At 44.8% G+C, this 22,864-nt stretch overlaps 1 protein-coding gene across 1 annotated transcript in view; it reads left to right on the top strand.

Annotated features, from left to right (window-relative positions):
* LOC141212384 (uncharacterized) overlaps window positions 1–15,507 on the top strand; it is a 49,825-nt gene extending 34,318 nt beyond the window's left edge. Inside the window, exon 7 of the mRNA XM_073664931.1 lies at window positions 14,151–15,507. Coding sequence (XP_073521032.1) covers window positions 14,151–15,442 — 1,292 coding nt within the window. The 3' untranslated portion in view covers window positions 15,443–15,507. The remainder of the gene's footprint in view (window positions 1–14,150) is intronic.
* The last annotated feature ends 7,357 nt before the right edge of the window (window positions 15,508–22,864 follow it).

The following is a 22,864-nucleotide window of genomic DNA, read 5'->3' on the forward strand; positions in this document are numbered from 1 at the left end:
ACAGCACTGGAGGATTCCGGGTGATGACCGGAGAGGTGACTGCTGGGACATTATACAAGACAGCACTGGAGGATTCTGGGTGATGACCGGAGAGGTGACTGCTGGGACATTATACAGAACAGCACTGGAGGATTCTGGGTGATGTCCGGAGAGGTGACTGCTGGGACATTATACAGGACAGCACTGGAGGATTCTGGTGATGACCGGAGAGGTGACTGCTGGGACATTATACAGGACAGCACTGGAGGATTCTGGGTGATGACCGGAGAGGTGACTGCTGGGACATTATACAGGAGAGCACAGGAGGATTCTGGTGATGACCGGAGAGGTGACTGCTGGGACATTATACAGGACAGCACTGGAGGATTCTGGTGATAACCGGAGAGGTGACTGCTGGGACATTATACAGGACAGCACTGGAGGATTCTGGGTCATGATCGGAGAGGTGACTGTTGGGACATTATACAGAACAGAACTGGGGGATTCTGGGTGATGACCGGAGAGGTGACTGCTGGGACATTATACAGGACAGCATTGGAGGATTCTGGCTAATGACCGGAGAGATGACTGCTGGGACATTATGCAGGATGGCACTGGAGGATTCTGGGTGATCAGCGGAGAGGTGACTGCTGGGACATTATACAGGACGGCAGTGGGGAATTCTGGGTGATCAGCGGAGAGGTGACTGCTGGGACATTATACAGGACGGCACTGGAGGATTCTGGGTGATGACCGGAGAGATGACTGCTGGGACATTATGCAGGACGGCACTGGAGGATTCTGGGTGATCAGCGGAGAGGTGACTGCTGGGACATTATACAGGACAGCACTGGAGGATTCTGGGTGATCACCGGAGAGGTGACTGCTGGGACATTATACAGGACGGCACTGGAGGATTCTGGGTGATGACCGGAGAGGTGACTGCGGGGACATTATACTGGACAGCACTGGAGGATTCTGGGTCATGACCGGAGAGGTGACTGCTGGGACATTATACAGGACGGCACTGGAGGATTCTGGGTGATCAGCGGAGAGGTGACGGTTCGGACATTATACAGGACGGCACTGGAGGATTCTGAGTGATGACCGGAGAGGTGACTGCTGGGACATTATACAGGATCGCACTGGAGGATTCTGGGTGATGACCGGAGAGGTGACTGCGGGGGACATTATACAGGACAGCACTGGATGATTCTGGGTGATGAGTGGAAAGGTGACTGCTGGGACATTATACAGGACCGCACTGGATGATTCTGGGTGATGAGTGGAAAGGTGACTGCTGGGACATTATACAGGACAGCACTGGAGGATTCTGGGTGATGAGTGGAGAGGTGACTGCTGGGATATTATACAGGACAGCACTGGAGGATTCTGGGTGATGACCGGAGAGGTGACTGCTGGGACATTATACAGGACAGCACTGGAGGATTCTGGGTGATGACCGGACAGGTGACTGCTGGGACATTATACAGGACAGCACTGGAGGATTCTGGGTGATGACTGGAGAGGTGACTGCTGGGACATTATACAGGATGGCACTGGAGGATTCTGGGTGATGACCGGAGAGGTGACTGCTGGGACATTATACAGGACGGCACTGGAGGATTTTGGGTGATGAGTGGAGAGGTGACTGCTGGGACATTATACAGGACAGCACTGGAGGATTCTGGGTGATGACCGGAGAGGTGACTGCTGGGACATTATACAGGACAGCACTGGAGCATTCTGGGTGATGAGCGGAGAGGTGACTGCTGGGACATTATACAGGACGGCACTGGAGGATTTTGGGTGATGACCGGAGAGGTGACTGCTGGGACATTATACAGGACAGCACTGGAGGATTCTGGGTGATGACTGGAGAGGTGACTGCTGGGACATTATACAGGACAGCACTGGAGGATTCTGGGTGATGAGCGGCGAGGTGACTGCTGGGATATTATACAGGACAGCACTGTAGGATTCGGGGTGATGAGCGGAGAGGTGACTGCTGGGACATTATACAGGACAGCAGTGGAGGATTCTGGGTGATGACGGTGTCGTTGTCAGGTTCCTATAAGGTGTCAGGACGTCGCTGTCTATCTCTCCATGGAGGAGTGGGAGTATCTAGAAGGACACCAGGATCGGTACCAGGAGGTGATGATGGAGGAGCTCCGGCCTCTGACATCACCAGGTGAGAGGAGACTCTTGTTGGCTCCGGTGGATGTGATGACGTCTCTCGGCCTCGTCCTATAATAGATGATTTTTCTCCAGACTTGCTCTGGTTTTCTCTACATTTTCTCACAGCTTTCATTCCCTGATTCTTCTCTTCTGATCTGTGAGTCGCGGTTTCTCCGCTGTCGTCTTCATCAGTCTTGAGTCTTCGTCCTCGGCGGCTTCTTTCAGAATCTTTCACCTTCGTTAGAGCATCGGTCACATTTTGTCTGCAGATGTCCCAGCGCTTCTGTCCGTTCTCTCCTGTGAGATCTTTCGGTTCCTGAGTCTGTCGTGGATCGTTACTCAGCAGAGTCGGGGTTAATTTACTGCTGATTTTCCCCCTAATCCGCTGTCGCTTGTCCGTCCCTCAGAATCGGTGCCAGCTCAATGTCGTCATCAGTCGTGGTCGGGCTTCTGGCTTTTTGGGTTTTGTTTCTCAGCATTTATTGGGTGGTAAGAACGACGTTGCTGCCATTTTCAGAATTGTTCCTGACACCCATCGCTTTATCTTCCGTTATCGGAGCTGTGTGAGGGCTTCTCTTCTTGAATGGCCGTTGACCTTTTTATTGGTGACTTTTTTTGATTGTTGTTTTTTCATTGCAGTTTTGGGGAGGTGTTTCTGATGTGTTTTTTTCTTTTGGCATTTACCGTGCAAGATAAATCCTGACATGAAAATGCCAAATAATATAATATATATATATGTGTGTAGATAGTTAGATTTATTTTTATTAAAAAAAAAACATTCGTTCTCATTTTGGGAGACAAAGCAAAAATAATGGGGACTTCAATCTGAGATCCGGGTGTGGTGGTAATAAGTGTAAGTCTCCCTTACAGGGTTGTTTGTTTAGAAGAATATGTATTATGGAGCTTTTCTGTGGAGTCTGACCAGACAATCTCTCCTTGGCTCCCCGTGTGCATCAGTAAGCGCCCATGACCCCGGTGCCGGCTCTCTAGTTGTCCTTTCTACACATTGATGGGTACTAACCGCTGCGTACCGGGTGCTCCCCACAACACCGTCCTTCCGGGTTCTGTGACTTCGTACGTTAGTCGTACATGTGCCTTTTTTTTCATCCTTTAGAGACAAACGCAGAACTTGCTGCCTATTTTAGTGTTTATACCGAGGCGGATGTGGAGATTTATCTCTATTTAAAGGAGAAGAAAAACACGGTAACTCGTCTTTTAATAGATCAGGTTCTCTCCTCTTAGTGATCCCAGAGGATCCTGTCCAGGAGGGAGGCCGTGTCCACATGGTGACGTCATGAGCTCTCAAAAAAACAATCACTGGTAAATGGTCACCGTCCTTCCCCCAATCTCCATACAGTAAATCAGGAGAGGAAACCAATGGATAGAAATGTGGAGCTTTCCCCAGCTCCTCTGTGGTTCCATCCCTGGTGGAGCTGAATCTTGGAGAAGTTGTGTTTCTTAGTACGGTTCCTTCATCTGACTGATGAGGGTCTTCTCTGTCCCTCTCCTCAGGGTCCTCATCCTCCGAGTGCAGAGCATTAGGCTTAGGCCTCGCTGATTATCACTTCATACTTGAGGCCCACAATGTGCTGGGACCTCTGTATCGGTGGTGAGGACCACAACAATGTAATTTATTCCCAGATACATACACATAGAATTACCGGTTCTGAGAGACGGATCTCATATATAGACAGATACACGGCAGGTCATGTATTCAGTCTGTGTGTCTCCACAGATGGATCCAGGAGGAGAAATCCACCAGAGAGATGTCCCCGTCCTCTGAATCCGCAGGACTATCCAGAGGAGAATCACCACATCCCGGAGGATCATCAGGTAGATGACACTGAAGTCCCCACAACATCTGACCATGAAGTGATGGGACCTGAGCTCATCTTCCATTTTTATTTTTAGGGTGAAGATCTGATTGATATTAAGATTGAGGTTATACATGGAGCACAAGAGGCGACCGCAATATGGGCCGATCAGCAGGGTGAGGAGGGCAGACTGTCATGTCGGTTCTGTGGCCATCTACTACTACTCCCATCATCTCATGATCACATGATACAATCTACAGTGGCATGTAAAAGTTTGGGCACCCCTGGTCAAAATTACTGTTATTGTGACCAGTTAAGCAAGTTGAAGATGAAATGATCTCTAAAAGACCTAAAGTTAAAGATGACACATTTCCTTTGTGTTACCCTTGGACATTTGTGTGCTCAGATAACTTTGACCAATGATTCAGACCTTACTTAGCCTGTTAGGGTTATGGCTCGTTCACTATCATCGTTAGGAAAGGCCAGGTGATGCAAATTTCCAGCTTTATAAAAACACAGCTTACTCTAACATTGTGCCAAAATAACCGCAGCCATGGCTTTTTCTAAGCAGCTGTCTAGCACTCTAACAATGGTGGAGGCCCACAAAGCAGGAGAAGGCTATGAGCAAAGCGTTTTCAAGTTGCCTTTTCCTTGGTTCAAAATGTAATAAAGAAATGGCAGTTAACAGAAAGAATGGAGGTCAAGATAAGGTCTGGAAGACCAAGCAAATTTTCAGTAGGATTGCTAGAGAGGCAAATCAGAACCCCCGCCTGACTGCAAAAGACCTTCAGAAAGATTTAGCAGACTCTGTAGTTGTGGAACATTGTTGTACTCTTCAGAGACACCTGCACAAATATGGCCTTCATGGAACAGTCATCAGAAGAAAACCTCTCCTGCGACCTCACCATAAAATTCAGCGTCAGAAGTATGCAAAAGTACATCTAAGAAGGTCTGATGCATTTTGTAAACAAGTCTTGTAGACCGATGAGGTTAAAATAGAGCAATGATCAAAGTTGTGTGGAGAAAAAAGGGCACAGAATTTTAGTAAAAGAACATCTCGCCAGCCATTAAGCATGGTGGTGGATCAGTCATGCTTTTGGGTTGTGTTGCAGCCAATGGCACAGGGAACGGGTAGAGGGAAGAATGGATTCCATGAAATTTCAGCAAATTCTTGATACAAACATAACACCATCTGCAAAAAAGCTGAAGGTAAAAAGAGGATGGCAAATGATAATGGTACTAAACACACGTCAAAAGGCACAAGCTGAAGGTTTTACAATGGCCCTCATAGTCCCCTGATCTGAACATCATTGAAAATCTGTGGCTAGACCTCAAAATAGCTGAGGATGCAAGACGACCCAAGAATCTCACAGAACTGGAAGAATTCCTCCAAGGAAGAAAGGATGAAAATCCCTCAAACAAGAATTGAAAGACTATTGTCTGGCTACAAAAAGCATTTACAAGCTGTGATACTTTCAAAAGGGGGCGATACTGGGTACTAACCTTGCCAGGTGCCAAAACTTTTGCATTTATCCATTTTTCCTCATTGAAATTTTTTTTAAATGTAAAAGATGAAAATACAGTGGTGGCCAAAAGTATTGGCACCCCTGCAATTCTGTCAGATAATACTCAGTTTCTTCCTGAAAATGATTGCAATCACAAATTCTTTGGTCTTATTATCTTCATTTAATTTGTCTTCAGTGAAAAAAACACAAAAGAGAATGAAGCAAAAATGAAATCATTGATCATTTCACACAAAACTCCAAAAATGGGCCCGACAAAAGTATTGGCACCCTCAGCCTAATACTTGGTTGCACAACCTTTAGCCAAAATAACTGCAAACAACTGCTTCCGGTAACCATCAATGAGTTTCTTACAATGCTCTGCTGGAATTGTAGACCATTCTTCATTGGCAAACTGCTCCAGATCCCTGATATTTGAAGGGTGCCTTCTCCAAACTGCCATTTTGAGATCTCTGCACAGGTGTTCTATGGGATTCAGGTCTGGACTCATTGCTGGCCACCTTAGAAGTCTCCAGTGCTTTCTCTCAAACTATTGTATAGTGCTTTTGGAAGTGTGTTTTGGGTCATTGTCCTGCTGGAAGACCCATGACCTCTGAGGGAGACCCAGCTTTCTCACACTGGACCCTACATTATGCTGCAAAATTTGTTGGTAGTCTTCAGACTTCATAATGCCATGCACACGGTCAAGCAGTCCAGTGCCAGAGGCAGCAAAGCAACCCCAAAACATCAGGGAACCTCCGCCATGTTTGACTGTAGGGACCGTTTTCTTTTCTTTGAATGCCTCTTTTTTTTCCTGTACACTCTATGTTGATGATTTTTCCCAAAAAGCTCTACTTTTGTCTCATCTGACCAGAGAACATTCTTCCAAAACGTTTTAGGCTTTCTCAGGTAAGTTTTGGCAAACTCCAGCCTGGCTTTTTTATGTCTCGGGGTAAGAAGTGGGGTCTTCCTGGGTATCCTACCATACAGTTCCTTTTCATTCAGACGCCAACGGATAGTACGGGTTGACACTGTTGTACCCTCGGACTGCAGGGCAGCTTGAACTTGTTTGGATGTTAGTCGAGGTTCTTTATCCACCATCCACACAATCTTGCGTTGAAATCTCTCGTCAATTTTTCTTTTCCGTCCACATCTAGGGAGGTTAGCCACAGTGCCATGGGCTTTACACTTCTTGATGAAACTGCGCACAGAAGACACAGGAACATTCAGGTCTTTGGAGATGGACTTGTAGCCTTGAGATTGCTCATGCTTCCTCACAATTTGGTTTCTCAAGTCCTCAAACAGTTCTTTGGTCTTTTTTCTTTTCTCCATGCTCAATGTGGTACACACAAGGACACAGGACAGAGGTTGAGTCAACTTTAATCCATGTTAACTGGCTGCAAGTGTGATTTAGTTATTGCCAACACCTGTTAGGTGCCACAGGTAAGTTACAGGTGCTGTTAATTACACCAATTACAGAAGCATCACAGGATTTTTAAAAGGGTGCCAATACTTTTGTCCACCCCCTTTTTTAGGTTTGGTGTGAAATTATATCCAATTTGGCTTTAGGACAATTCTTTTTGTGTTTTTTCATTGAAGACTAATTAAATGAAGAGAATAATACCAAAGAATTTGTGATTGCAATCATTTTCAGGAAGAAACTGAGTATTATCTGACAGAATTGCAGGGGTGCCAATACTTTTGGCCACCACTGTATATATAGTTTATTATTTATTATTTTGCCTGAAATACAAAGGAAATGTAATCTTTAACTTTAGGCCGTTTAGAGATTATTTCATCTTCAACTCAACTGTTCACAATAACAGTAATTTTGACCATTGGTGCCCAAACTTTTACATGTCACTGTATTCTGTCACTATGTGTTTCCTACAGATGGACTCATGGAAAGAAATCCACCAGAGAGATGTCCCCGTCCTCTGTATCCCCAGGACTGTCCAGAAGAGAATCACAACATCCCGGAGAGTCATCAGGTAGACGGTGCTGAGCCCTGTACCGGATCTGTATATGGGGGGACATTTCTGATCGAGGTCATAGATGTCACAGATTTTGGTGGTTTCTTGTATTGTGCTGATTGTTACATCTGATATATCAGGAGGAAGATCCGACTAAGAATAAAGTGAAGGACGAGACAGAAGAAGAAGTGATGACGAGGAGGGATCAGCCGTGTGTGAGCGACGGGAAGGAGGAGATTCCTGTAGATGTTTCCACAGGTGTGTAATAATGACCGGCGTGTGATGATGATGATGACTGGCGTATGACGATGATGATTGGCATGTGACTATGATTAGCGGCGTGTGATGATGATGACTGGCGTATGACGATGGCGATTGGCATGTGACTATGATTAGCTGCGTGTGATGATGATGACTGGCGTATGATGATGATGATTGGCATGTGACTATGATTAGCGGTGTGTGATGATGATGACTGGCGTATGACGATGATGATTGGCATGTGACTATGATTAGCGGCGCCTGACGATTATGACTGGCGTATGACGATGACGATTGGCATGTGACTATGATTAGCGGCGTGTGATGATGATGACCGGCTTGTGATGATGATGACTGGCGTATGACGATGATGATTGGCATGTGACTATGATTAGCGGCGTGTGATGATGATGACTGGCGTATGACGATGATGATTGGCTTGTGACTATGATTAGCGGCGTGTGATGATGATGACTGGCGTATGATGATGATGATTGGCATGTGACTATGATTAGCGGCGTGTGATGATGATGACTGGCGTATGACGATGATGATTGGCATGTGACTATGATTAGCGGCGTGTGATGATGATGACTGGCGTATGATGATGATGATAGGCATGTGACTATGATTAGCGGCGTGTGATGATGATGACTAGCGTATGACGATGATGATTGGCATGTGACTATGATTAGCGGCGTGTGATGATGATGACTGGCGTATGACGATGATGATTGGCATGTGACTATGATTAGCGGCGTGTGATGATGATGACCGGTGTGTGATGATGATGACTGGCGTATGACGATGGCGATTGGCATGTGACTATGATTAGCTGCGTGTGATGATGATGACCGGTGTGTGATGATGATGACTGGCGTATGACGATGATGATTGGCATGTGACTATGATTAGCGGCGCCTGACGATTATGACTGGCGTATGACGATGACGATTGGCATGTGACTATGATTAGCGGCGTGTGATGATGATGACCGGCTTGTGATGATGATGACTGGCGTATGACGATGATGATTGGCATGTGACTATGATTAGCGGCGTGTGATGATGATGACTGGCGTATGATGATGATGATAGGCATGTGACTATGATTAGCGGCGTGTGATGATGATGATTGGCATGTGACTATGATTAGCGGCGTGTGATGATGATGACTGGCGTATGACGATGATGATTGGCATGTGACTATGATTAGCGGCGTGTGATGATGATGACTGGCGTATGATGATGATGATTGGCATGTGACTATGATTAGCGGCGTGTGATGATGATGACCGGCTTGTGATGATGATGACTGGCGTATGACGATGATGATTGGCATGTGACTATGATTAGCGTCGTGTGATGATGATGACTGGCGTATGATGATGATGATTGGCATGTGACTATGATTAGCGGCGTGTGATGATGATGACTGGCGTATGATGATGATGATTGGCATGTGACTATGATTAGCGGCGTGTGATGATGATGACTGGCGTATGATGATGATGATAGGCATCTGACTATGATTAGAGGCGTGTGATGATGATGACTGGCGTATGACGATGATGATTGGCATGTGACTATGATTAGTGGCGTGTGATGATGATGACTGGCGTATGACGATGGCGATTGGCATGTGACTATGATTAGTGGCGTGTGATGATGATGACTGGCGTATGACGATGATGACTGGCATGTGACTATGATTAGCGGCGTGTGATGATGATGACTGGAGTATGATGATGATGATTGGCATGTGACTATGATTAGCGGCGTGTGATGATGATGATGATTGGCGTATGATGATGATGATTGGCATGTGACTATGATTAGCGGCGTGTGATGATGATGACTGGCGTATGACGATGATGATTGGCATGTGACTATGATTAGCGGCGTGTGATGATGATGACTGGCATATGATGATGATGATTGGCATGTGATTATGATTAGCGGCGTGTGATGATGATGACTGGCGTATGATGATGATGATTGGCATGTGACTATTATTAGCGGTGTGTGATGATGATGACTGGCGTATGACGATGATGATTGGCATGTGACTATGATTAGCGGTGTGTGATGATGATGACTGGCGTATGATGATGATGATTGGCATGTGACTATGATTAGCGGTGTGTGATGATGATGACTGGCGTATGACGATGATGATTGGCATGTGACTATGATTAGTGGCGTGTGATGATGATGACTGGCGTATGACGATGATGATTGGCATGTGACTATGATTAGCGGTGTGTGATGATGATGACTGGCGTATGATGATGATGATTGGCATGTGACTATGATTAGCGGTGTGTGATGATGATGACTGGCGTATGACGATGATGATTGGCATGTGACTATGATTAGTGGCGTGTGATGATGATGACTGGCGTATGACGATGATGATTGGCATGTGACTATGATTAGCGGCGTGTGATGATGATGACGATGATTGGCATGTGACTATGATTAGCGGCGTGTGATGATGACCGGTGTGTGATATTGTATGAAGTCTCCGGTGCAGTGAAGCTTTATCCGCCGTCCACATCACAGCAGAAGCGTCCGGTGATGGCGCGGCTGCTCTTGTACAGAGTCCGGTTGCGCACCGATGAATAACTGGGCCGCATTCACACCTCTTCTTAATGATTTAATAAGCACATTTTTAATTTTCCTAATTGTGTTTTTTAATATTACTTCCATCTTTTACTTTCATATTATTCTTACACAAGTCTCTTGCTGCCATATAAATGACTGAGCTTGCGATTCGGACAGAACCCCGGGGGAAGATTCCGTATAATGAGGCGCTGTGGACGCCGTCTGGCCTATGATCCAGTGATGTCCATCTTTTTCAGCGTGCATAAAAGCGCAGTCGACCAGAGGCTAGACGAAGTCCGGTGTAACTCTGCTGCCTCATTATTCTGAATGGATCCCTCGGGGGTGTCATCTGAATCATGTATTTTGTAGATTTAGATGGAAACCCCGATGTACAGTGGGTACGGAAAGTATTCAGACCCCTTTAGATTTTTCACTCTTTGTTTCATTGCAGCCATTTTGTAAATTGTAAAAAGTCATTTTTTTCTCATTATAGTACACTCTGCACCCCATCTTGACTGAAAAAAACAAGAAATGTAGAAATTTTTGCAAATTTATTAAAAAAGAAAAACTGAAATATCACATGGTCATAAGTATTCAGACCCTTTGCTCAGTATTGAATAGAAGCACCTTTTGAGCTAGTACAGCCATGAGTCTTCTTGGGAATGATGCAACAAGTTTTTCACCCCTGGATTTGGGGATCCTCTTCCATTCTTCCTTGCAGATCCTCTCCAGTTCCGTCAGGTTGGATGGTGAACGTTGGTGTACAGACATTTTCAGGTCTCTCCAGAGATGCTCAATTGGGTTTAGGTCAGGGCTCTGGCTGGGCCAGTCAAGAATAGTCACAGAGTTGTTCTGAAGCCACTCCTTTGTCATTTTAGCTGTGTGCTTAGGGTCATTGTCTTGTTGGAAGGTGAACCTTTTGCCAAGTCTGAGGTCCAGAGCACTTTGTAAGAGGTTTTCATCCAGGATATCTCTGTGCTTGGCTGCATTCATGTTTCCTTCATTTACAACCAGTCATCCTGTGCCTGCAGCTGAAAAATACCCCCATAGCATGATGCTGCCACCACCATGTTTCACTGTAGGGATTGTATTGGGCAGGTGATAAGCAGTGCCTGGTTTTCTCCACACATACCGCTTAGAATGATCACCAAAAAGTTCTATCTTCGTGTCATCAGACCATATAATCTTATTTCTCATAGTCTGGGAGTTCTTCATGTGTTGTGAGCAAACTCTATGCGGGCTTTCATATGTCTTGCACTGAGGAGAGGCTTCCATCTGGCCACTCTGCCATAAAGGCCCGACTGGTGGAGGGCTGCAGTGATAGTTGACTTTGTGGAACTTTCTCCCATCTCCCTACTGCATCTCTGGAGCTCAGCCACAGTGATCTTGGGGTTCTTTTTTACCTCTCTCACCAAGGCTCTTCTCCCACGATTGTTCAGTTTGGCTGGACGGCCAGGTCTAGGAAGACTTCTGGTGGTCCCAAACTTTTTCCATTTAAGGATTATGGAGGCCACTGTGCTCTTAGGAACCTTCAATTCAATAATGCAGAAATTCTTTTGTAACCTTGGCCAGATCTGTGCCTTGCCACAATTCTGTCTCTGAGCTCCTTGGGCAGTTCCTTTGAGCTCATGATTCTCATTTGGTCTGACATGCACTGTGAGCGGTGAGGTCTTATATAGACAGGTGTGTGTCTTTCCAAATCAAGTCCTATGAGTTTCTTTAGACACAGCTGGACTCAAATAAATGAGTAGAACCATCTCAAGGAGGATCACAAGGAAATGGACAGCATGTGACTTAAATATGAGTGTCTGAGCAAAGGGTCTGAATACTTATGACCATGTGATATTTCAGTTTTTCTTTTTTAATAAATCTGCAAAATTGTCTGCATTTCTGCTTTTTTTCAGTCAAGATGGGGTGCAGAGTGTACTTTAGTGAGAAAAATAAATGAACTGTTTCGAATTTACCAAATGGCTGCAATGAAACAAAGAGTGAAAAATGTAAAGGGGTCTGAATACTTCCCGTACCCACTGTAAGTGTTCAGTGTACAGCACAGGATAAATATGCTCCAAAATGTTCTGTACCCCAAAATGCCACCATTAAGAGCTTCTACTCAACCCACAAAAAACAAGTCCCCACTCAGGTTCATCATCTGTAAACAGTAATATAGGGGGTGTCCATATCACTGGTAGCACAAAGGCTCTGGAAAAGTGACTTGGCTCCCACTTAAAGAAATCCAGTGACATCTGCGCTCCCAAATCCAAATGCCCCCTCCTCCTGAGCCCCACCGTGTGCAGTTAGCATCCACATGTTTGGCATTACTGTAGCGAGGAGAGCCAATTTATTTCTCCAGAAAGCACTAGCTGGGAATCATGTACTGGGCGCTACAACGTAAGGGCACTGCAATGTACCGGACGCTACAATGTACTGACCACTATAAGGAAATATTTGCATTTTCACTTCGCAACATCCATTACTGCTCGTTTCTGGAAAGCACCCATGGAGTCAAATTCATCACTATTCCTGTAGATACATTTCCATAGGGGTGTAATTTCCAAACTGGTGTCACTTGAGGGGGGATTCTGCTCTTCTGCCACTTAGGGGCTCTGTATATGGAGTCTGCAAACTGTTCTACTAAAGTTTGTTCTCCAAGAGTCAAATAGCGCTCCGTCCCTCCCGAGTCTCGCCATGTGGCTAAGCAGTACAGTACAGACACATATGGGGTATTGCCCCGTTCAGCAGAAATTGTATAAAATTATGTGGTCATCTTTACCCAGTTTCCCTTGTGAAAATGTAAAATCTGGGGCTAAAATAACATTATAGTGGTAAAAATGTAATTTTTTTTTTTCCTTCACCGTTCAATTGTATAACATTTTGTGAATCACAATTACCTTGTATTCATTGGGAAACTGAGCGGTGGATGCTGGGTGTGACGCGTGGGGAAACCCCACCCACAGCCCACCGAGTCACGCCTCACTTGACGTGACATCAGACATCAGGTGAAGCAAGAGCCGGCTGCAGCCGGGGGTCGCGTGATGCCTGTGAGTGTCCAGCGATAGCGCCGCTCACAGCCAATAAAGACAAAGCTAGGTAATTAAAAGAAATCTTCTCTCAACGGGTTAATTACATTGGGGGCATTTTTAATAGTAGTGGACAACTTCTTTAATTACGTGGACACTTTTCTATACTGAGGGCAAGATACGAAGCTTGAGAGAGTGAAATGGCACTGGAGGTACATTAAGGGAACCGGTCATCAGTAATTACCACTTAAAGAACTATTTGCTGTCTAATCTCTGCCACCCCTGACTTGTGCCAATGTCACCAGTTTATAAGTGTCATTCACTTTACCCGTCATTGTGTTAATGTTATGGCATGTAGTTGTCCTCCTTATTCCCGGTACTTTCACTGACGAGGGTCTTCACTGTGAGATCCAGAAAATACATTCAGAAATCTCTTTTGTGTTGAAGAAAAAACTCACATCTAATTTATCTTTCATCCTAATAGGAAATCCTTGTGAGAATAACGGTTCATCACTAAATTATAAAAAAGAAGATATCAGGAAGCACTCTAATGGAGAAAACCTCATCACCCTTCCTGCACCTCCTGGACTTCACAGCACTTCACTTTCCTATAATCCACCTGATCATGAGGAATCATCTCCTGAGCAATCTCACATTGTTACCAAAAGTCCAGGGGGCAAAGTGGATTCAAGATTTCAGTGTGACAAGCAATTTACAAAAAGCTCAGATTTTTTAACACACAGAAAACATAAAGGAGAGAAGCCATACTCCTGTTCAGAATGTGAGAAATGCTTTACATATAAATCACAATTTATTATACATGAGAGAATTCACACAGGAGAGAAGCCATTTTCATGTTCGGAATGTGGGAAGGCCTTTAAACATAAAGGAGATCTTATTACACATCAGAGAATTCATACAGGAGAGAAGCCATTTTCATGTTCGGAATGTGGGAAATGTTGTAGAAGTAAATCAGTCCTTGTTAAACATCAAAGAATTCACACAGGAGAAAAACCTTTTTCATGTTTACAATGTAGAAGGTGCTTTCCAGATAAATCACAGCTTGTTATACATCAGAGAATTCACACAGGAGAAAAGCCATATTCATGTTCGGAATGTGGGAAATGCTTTACATTTAAAGGGAGTCTTATTATACATCAGAGAATTCACACAGGAGAGAAGCCGTATTCATGTTCAGAATGTGGGAAGTCCTTTACAGATAAAAGGAGTCTTATTCCACATCAGCGAATTCACACAGGAGAGAAGCCATATTCGTGTTCAGAATGTGGGAAATGCTTTACAAATAAAGGGAATCTTATTACACATCAGAGAAATCACACAGGAGAAAAAACATTTTTGTGTTCACTATGTGGGAAGACCTTCACAGCTAAAGGGCATTTTAATAGACATCAGAGCATTCATACTGGAAAGTCGCCATATTCATGCTCAGAATGTGGGAAGTGTTTTAGTTATAAATCACATCTTGTTAAACATCACAGAATTCACACAGGAGTAAAGCCATTTTCTTGTTCAGAATGTGGGAAATGTTTTAAAAGTAAATCAGATCTGGTTTTACATCAAAGAATTCACACCGGGGAGAAACCGTTTTCATGTTTACAATGTGGAAAATGTTTTACAGAGAAATCATATCTTGTTAGACATCAGAAAACTCACACAGGAGAGCAGCCGTATTCATGTTCAGAATGTAGGAAATCTTTTATACATAAATATCAACTTGCTGCACATAAGAGAATTCATACAGGAGAAAACACATTTTCATGTTCAGAATGTGGGAAATCTTTTATATATCAATCAGAGCTTGTTATACATCACAGAATTCACACAGGAGAGAAGCCGTATTCATGTTCAGAATGTGGGAAATCTTTTATACATAAATCAAATCTTTCTGCTCATAAGAGAATTCATACAGGAGAGAAGCCGTATTCATGTTCATTCTGTGAGAAATGCTTTACAAAAAAAACTTATCTTGTGCAGCATGAGAGAAGTCACACAGGAGAGAAGCCGTATTCATGTTCAGAATGTGGGAAATCTTTTATACAAAAATCACACCTTGTAAAACATGAGAGAAGTCATATGGGAAAGAAAGTGTAATTATGTTCACTGTGTTTTATAAAGTTTAATAAATATTGTTCAGCATAAATGAGTACACCCCCTTTGATGAGTAAGATTTTATTTAATAGCTCACTGAACACAAGATCAATTCCTACAATTTTGCCAACACTAAGTTTCATAGAACATTTTTTTGTAATCAAAACATGAAAGTAAGGGTAATAATATAACTCTCATTAGAAAACCTTCAGTTTTACTCAATATAGTTGATGCAAAAATGAGTACACCCCACATTAAAAGCTACTACATCTATTATTTTGTATGGCCTCCATAATTTTAAAGGACGGCACCAAGTTTTCTAGGCCTGGAATGAACAAGTTAGTGACAATACTATATCTATCTTTTATCTCTTTTTCGATAACGAGCTCTTAGAGCCTGGATGCTGGATGGAGCGATGACAACTTGTCTCTTCAGAATTCCCCATAGGTGTTTGGTTGGGTTCAGATCAGGAGACACTTGGCCACTGAATCACTGTCACCCTGTTCTTCAGAAATGTAACAGTGGCCTACCAAGGGAACAGAGTGAGGGCAGCATCTTTTCTGTCACTATAGAGCAGAACATCTGTGAATTCAAGATACCATCAATGAAATGTAGCCCCTCATGCAGCCGCACATAAGGACACGGCCACCACCAGGTCTCACTGTAGACACCATGCATTCTCATTGTATTCCTCACCTCTTCAATGTTATACAGTTTTGAAGCCATCAGTTCCAAAAAAAACCTTTATCTTGGTCTCATCACTCCAGAGTATAAAGTCCCAGGAGTCTTCATATGTTTCCACATGTGTCCTGGCAGATTGTAGGGCGGCTTTTTTGTGTATGGGATTTAGGAGAGGCTTTCTATGTGGACAACACCCATGTCTGCCATTCCTCTATAGAAAACATTGTCTGCTTTCAGCTCATCTCTCAATGCTTGGATGAAAAATCACAGTTGGGAAGGAATGGACGGGACAAAGAAAGTTACTGATAATCCAGCACTTGTTTTCCAGTGTGAATAAAACCAAAAACTTTTATTGAAAAATCCAAATTAAAATCATAGAAACATTAAAAAACAGATAGGAGCAAAACATCTCTGCGTTTCTACCTGGTATTTGTGTTCAGTTCTTCTTCATGACATAATAAATCAACAGTAACCGGCTTCTTATACACATCATAGGGTCTAATGCACAGCGGAGACCCCCAGCCCCAAATGGACATGTGCAAGTATGTCTACATTACCCCTATGGATGATCATATGTCCACAACAAAAAGCATCCGTGCAATAGAAGAATGAAGTGTCTGCATCTATAATGTGTATATTATGTATAATTACTATAAAAGAGGAAAAACACAATTCAGTAAATGGATACAAGGTCTGAAGGAAGCTTCATATCACTGGGGAATCTGGAGTCCAATTCCAGAATCCACAAGGCTTCTCGGGGGTGTACTTTTTATACCAATCTCCCCCTTAGCTGGTCTGGTGACATATTCAATACCCACAACTGTAAAGGGATTAATCCCTATTGTGTTGTATGAGATGTTGTGATGTATTACGTGTTGTGGGGCCAAGAACGTCCCTAACGTGTCCCCCAATGCGGTGACGTAAGGGTCTGACCGTGCCCCCCACATATTGCAGCAGACAAGCTTCACATTGTATGGTGTCAATGACGTGTGGAGCTACAACTAATGAGATGTCGGATATTATAGGGTTTATTATGGTTAGTAGATGCAGACATTTTTGCTTTGTGCACAGACTTGCACAAACCACATTTATTTCTCCCACATTCAATGAAATCTTTGGTGTTTGTCCTCCACGTGTCAGTTGTCTTTCTTGTTGCTGGATCCTTGTCAGTGTATAACATAGGTAAATGTTTTCTGGTAATATTCACTATATTATAGGAATCTTCTCTGCAGCCAGTATTGAATGTATCTCTAGACTGATGGATGTTTCCTTCTTTGTGAGTTTTCGGTAATGTATGAAATATTGGACATTGTGGGTGATTTTCCTTTAATCGTTCTATTTGTTTGGCATTAAGTACAGCCGATACCAAACCCTCCTCCAAAAGACAATGTAAGGGGGTATTGTATGAATTAGTAGGATCTCCATCTAGAGTGCGGCATATATTAGTATCGTCATCCATGTACATAACCTCCGGCTCATACAACCCACTATCCAGAGCTGTGATCGAGCCCCCTTTATCTGCAGCTCTAATGACTTTATTAGGGCTGTGCTCAGGGCCGTATCTGGCATTCATGCTGCCCTAGGCACTTTAAGTGGTCACGCCCCCTACTGGTAACTCTTACTAGAAGTGCTCATACCCTTTAGGCCCCCTTCACACGTACCGGAGACACACACGTACACCCATTATAATCTATAGGCTGCGCACATGGTCACACGGACCGGACATGTCCGTTTTTTGCCGGCAGCTCGGACGTCAGTACGTCCTGCACACAGATGACATAAAGTGTGACATCCGCACACACGTCTGTGTGACACGTGCCGGAAGAGAGCGCAGAATAGAAATGACAGATATTTAGGTGTTAGATGTGCAAATATTGAGATAGATGATAGATATCCGTGAGATATATAATTAGTAGTGTTGAGCATTCCGATAATGAAATATCGGGTATCGGCCGATATTCGCGGTATCGGAATTCCGATACTTAATTCCGATACTTTTACAATATCGAATACCGGAATCGGAAGTTCCCATAATGCCTGCGCTCTGCAGTGTCTCTGAAGGATGACAAGCTGGATGGCAGCGCTCAGCTGAGATCCAGCCTGTCATCAGAATGCCATCCCAGCGTGAGAGAATTCTCCTGATTGTTTAACCCCTTAACAACATCTGACGTACTAATACGCGTCTGTGCCCTGGGACTTAAAAGCCAGACCCGTATTAGTACGTCATGGCGATCGCGCGCGCACACAGACTGTGCGGGCGCGATCGCCGCCGGGTGTCAGCTGATTGTCACAGCTGACACCCGATACTATGTGCAGGGAGCGGTCCTGCACCGCTCCCAGCACATTAACCGCGGCATTGCGGGGCAAGGGGAGGTGATCGGCGACACCATGTTGCGTTTGGCAAGCCCCTGTGTGCTCAAACTTTGGAGCTCCCCCACAAGTGACCCCATTTTGGAAACTAGACCCCCGAAGGCACCTATCTAGTTGCATAGTGAGCACTTGGAACCCCAGGTGCTTCACAAATTGATTCATAAAAATGAAAAAGTGTTTTTTTTTTCACTTTTTCATTTTTACTAATCAATTTGTGAAGCACCTGGGGGTTCCAAGTGCTCACTATGCATCTAGAAAGGTGCCTTGGGGGGTCTAGTTTCCAAAATGGGGTCACTTGTGGGGGAGCTCCAAAGTTTGGGCACAGAGGGGCTCTCCAAACGCAACGTGGTGTCCGCTAACAATTTGAGCTGATTTTCCATTCAATTTGTTAGCGGATATCATGTTGCATTTGGAGAGTCCCTGTGTGCCCAAACATTGGAGCTCCCCCACAAGTGACCCCATTTTGGAAACTAGACCCCCCCAAGGCACCTATCTAGATTCATAGTGAGCACTTGGAACCCCAGGTGCTTCACAAATTGATTCATAAAAATGAAAAAGTGTTTTTTTTTTCACTTTTTCATTTTTACAAATCAATTTGTGAAGCACCTTGGGGTTCCAAGTGCTCACTATGCATCTAGAAAGGTGCCTTGGGGGGTCTAGTTTCCAAAATGGGGTCACTTGTGGGGGAGCTCCAAAGTTTGGGCACAGAGGGGCTCTCCAAACGCAATGTGGTGTCCGCTAACAATTTGAGCCGATTTTCCATTCAATTTGTTAGCGGATATCATGTTGCATTTGGAGAGTCCCTGTGTGCCCAAACATTGGAGCTCCCCCACAAGTGACCCCATTTTGGAAACTAGACCCCCCAAGGCACCTATCTAGATGCATAGTGAGCACTTGGAACCCCAGGTGCTTCACAAATTGATTCATAAAAATGAAAAAGTGTTTTTTTTTTCAATTTTTCATTTTTACGACTCAATTTGTGAAGCACCTGGGGGTTCCAAGTGCTCACTATGCATCTAGAAAGGTGCCTTGGGGGGTCTAGTTTCCAAAATGGGGTCACTTGTGGGGGAGCTCCAAAGTTTGGGCACACAGGGACTCTCCAAACACAACATGGCGTCCGCTAATTATTCAAGCAAATTTTACAATCAAAAAGTCAAATGGCGCTCCTTCCCTTCCGAGCCCTGCCGTGCGCCCAAACAGTGTTTTTTCCCCAAATATTGGGTATCTGCGTGCCCAGGGGAAATTGCACAACAAATTTTGGGGTCCATTTTTTCTTGTTACCCCTGTGAAAATAAAAAAAATTGGGTCTAAAGTAACATTTTTGTGAAAAAAGTTAAATGTTCATTTTTTTCTTCCACATTCAAAAAATTCCTGTGAAGCACCTGAAGGGTTAATAAAGTTCTTGAATGTGGTTTTGAGCTCCTTGAGGGGTGCAGTTTTTAGAATGGTGTCACTTTTGGGTATTTTCTGTCATAAAGACCTCTCAAAGTGACTTCAAATGTGATGCGGTCCCTAAAAAATGGTTTTGTAAATTTTGTTGGAAAAATGAGAAATCGCTGGTCAACTTTTAACCCTTATAGCTCCCTAACAAAAAAAAAATTTGGTTCCAAAATTGTGCTGATGTAAAGTAGACATGTGGGAAATGTTATTTATTAACTCTTTTGTGTGACATATCGCTCTGATTTCAGGGCTTAAAAATTCAAATTTTGAAAATTGCAAAATTTTCAAAATTTTCGCCAAATTTCCGTTTTTTTCACAAATAAACGCAAGTGATATTGAAGAAATTTTTCCACAATCATGAAGTACAATATGTCACGAAAAAACAGTCTCAGAATCAGGGGGATCCGTTGAAGCGTTCCAGAGTAATTACCTCATAAAGTGACAGTGGTCAGAATTGTAAAAATTGGCCTGGTCATTAACGTGCAAACCACCCGCGGGGCTTAAGGGGTTAAAAGCTGGTGGGCGGTAAAAAGCTGGTGGGCGGTAAAAAGCTGGCGGGCGGTAAAATGCTGGCGGGCGGTAAAAATCCGCCGGCTTTTAAACAATCACACAGCCCCATACTGCTTCCCCGCAGCCTCCCACCCCGATCCTCCACTCCCCTCGCCACCTCCCATCCCGATCGTAAGTTAGGACCGGGCGGGGAGTGCAGCACCAAGGAGCGGGGAGCGAAGGACCCGGGCGGGGAAGCCGGCAGTGAAAAGACTTCACCGCCGGCTTTCCCGTTCTGTGCTGCGCTTTCCCGCCGGTTATTTCAACTGAACAGCTGAGGTATCAGGTGATGCCGATCAGCTGTTCATTGAAGTAGCCGCGGTGCCCTCAGAGGGTTCATGTGAGTTCATGCTTGACTGCATTGCATGAACTCACATGAACTTTCCCACGGCCGCACAGGGCAGCCTCACCTCCCAGACCATCAGCCCGTCATGATTGGTGTGTGTGGGTGTCTGTGCGATGTGTGCGGGTGTGCACGCTGTCTGTGCGATGTCTGCGAGTGTGTGCGGGTGTGCGCGGTGTCTGTGCGAGTGTGTGCGGGTGTGCGCGGTGTCTGTGCGATGTCTGCGGGTGAACGCGGTGTCTGCGAGTGTGTGCGGGTGTGCGCGGTGTCTGTGCGATGTCTGTGAGGGTGTGCGCGGTGTCTGTGCGATGTCTGCGAGTGTGTGCGGGTGTGCGCGGTGTCTGTGCGATGTCTGCGGGTGTGCGCGTGCAGGCAGACATAGGCCGATGTGACACTACTACTCCCATCGGCCTATGTCTGTCCCCCGTCCACTCCTGCCAGCAGGATCAGCTCGATGGGAGCAGTAGTTCCCATCAGCCTGATCCTGCTATTTAAATTACCCTACTGTGTCCCCAATAAATTTTAAATACATGTCATTGGTGGCCAGTGGTTGCCTACAATAAATTAGTTCATACATTACCTGTCCCTGCCGATCGCCACCTAAAATAAAGTAAAAAATAAAAAACTACACCTATGCTCACCTAGACACCTAATTCCCCGAAGCCATCGATCTCCTGTAATAAAATATAAAATAATAAACCACAACCTTATCCTTACCCCTCCGTAGTAGTCCACGAGTGTCCCACGATGATCTCCAGTTTAGAGCAGCCACATAGAATATAACCGCTCTGAACCGCTGCCGCCGCTACAATGATGGGGCCGTAGAGCAGCCCCTTCATTGCATAAGCGGGTTCGCCGGAGTTCAGGCAGCGCTGCTCCGGTTAGCTCCTTTACGGCCCTGCTGTATCGTGAGAAATTCCCACGGTACAGCAGTGCCGTAAAGGAGGTCTCCGGAGCTACGCTGCCTGAATGCACTCCGGTGACCTCAGTCAGTGGCTCCCGCTGCCGGGAGCGGACGTGTTCCCGGCAGTGTGAGCTTACAGCAGCCATGCACAGCTGTCACCATCTCCAGATGTGACAGCTGTGCATGGGAGATCAGCGCAGGAACGTGGACAGGTAACTATTTTTTTTTTAGTAAACTAAGAATTAAATAAAATTGTGTGTTTTATTTCAAATAAATTATTTTTTTCTGGGTGTAGTGTGAGTTTTTTATTTTTAACACTTTGTAGGTTAGTAATGGGGGTGTCTTATAGATGCCCATCATTACTAACCTGGGCTTCATGGCAGCTGGCGCTGACATGAACCCCACCACTATTACCCCCTGCCACCGCACCAGGGCAGCGTGGAAGAGCGAGGCTAAGTGCCAGAATTGGCGCATCCTATGGATGCGCCATTTCTGGGGCGGCTGACGGCTGGTGTTTCTAGCCTGGGAGGGGGCCAATATTCATGGCACCCTTCCTGGGCTATTAATATCAGCCCCCAGCTGTCTGCCTAGCCTTTGCTAGCTATTAAAATAGGGGGGACCCCACATCATTTTTTTGGGGGGTCTCCCATTTTAATAGCTAGTAAAGGCTAGGTATTCAGCTGGGGGCTGATATTAGTAGCCTGGGAAGCTCCGTGGGTATTACCCCCTTCCCAGGCTTCAAACATCTGCCCCAGCCGTCTGCTTAACCTCCGCTAGAGACTAAAATTATGGGGGATCCCACGCCAATTTTATTTTTAATAAATCCTTTATTTTAACAGTAAATGACACTTGAGGGATTAATAAAGATGCAGTCCCTAAATTATTATTTATTTTTTAATTATTTTCTCCCAAAAATTTTGACGTGGGCTTTGCCATATTTTTGTATGCCAGCCAGGTACAGCAGGCAGGAACGGGCTGCCCCCAACTGCCAGCTGCCTATTTGTACCTGGCAGGACACAACAATATAGGGAAGCCCTTTTTTTCTAAATTATTTCATGAAATAATTAAAAAAAAATTGACGTGGGGCTTCGCCCTATTTTTGTGTCCAGCCAGGTACAACTAGGCAGCTGGGGGCTGG

This window comes from Phyllobates terribilis, unplaced genomic scaffold, assembly GCF_046119375.1.
Source record: "Phyllobates terribilis strain yellow unplaced genomic scaffold, ASM4611937v1 Scaffold_171__1_contigs__length_4068163, whole genome shotgun sequence".
NCBI classification, from domain to species: Eukaryota; Metazoa; Chordata; class Amphibia; order Anura; family Dendrobatidae; genus Phyllobates; species Phyllobates terribilis.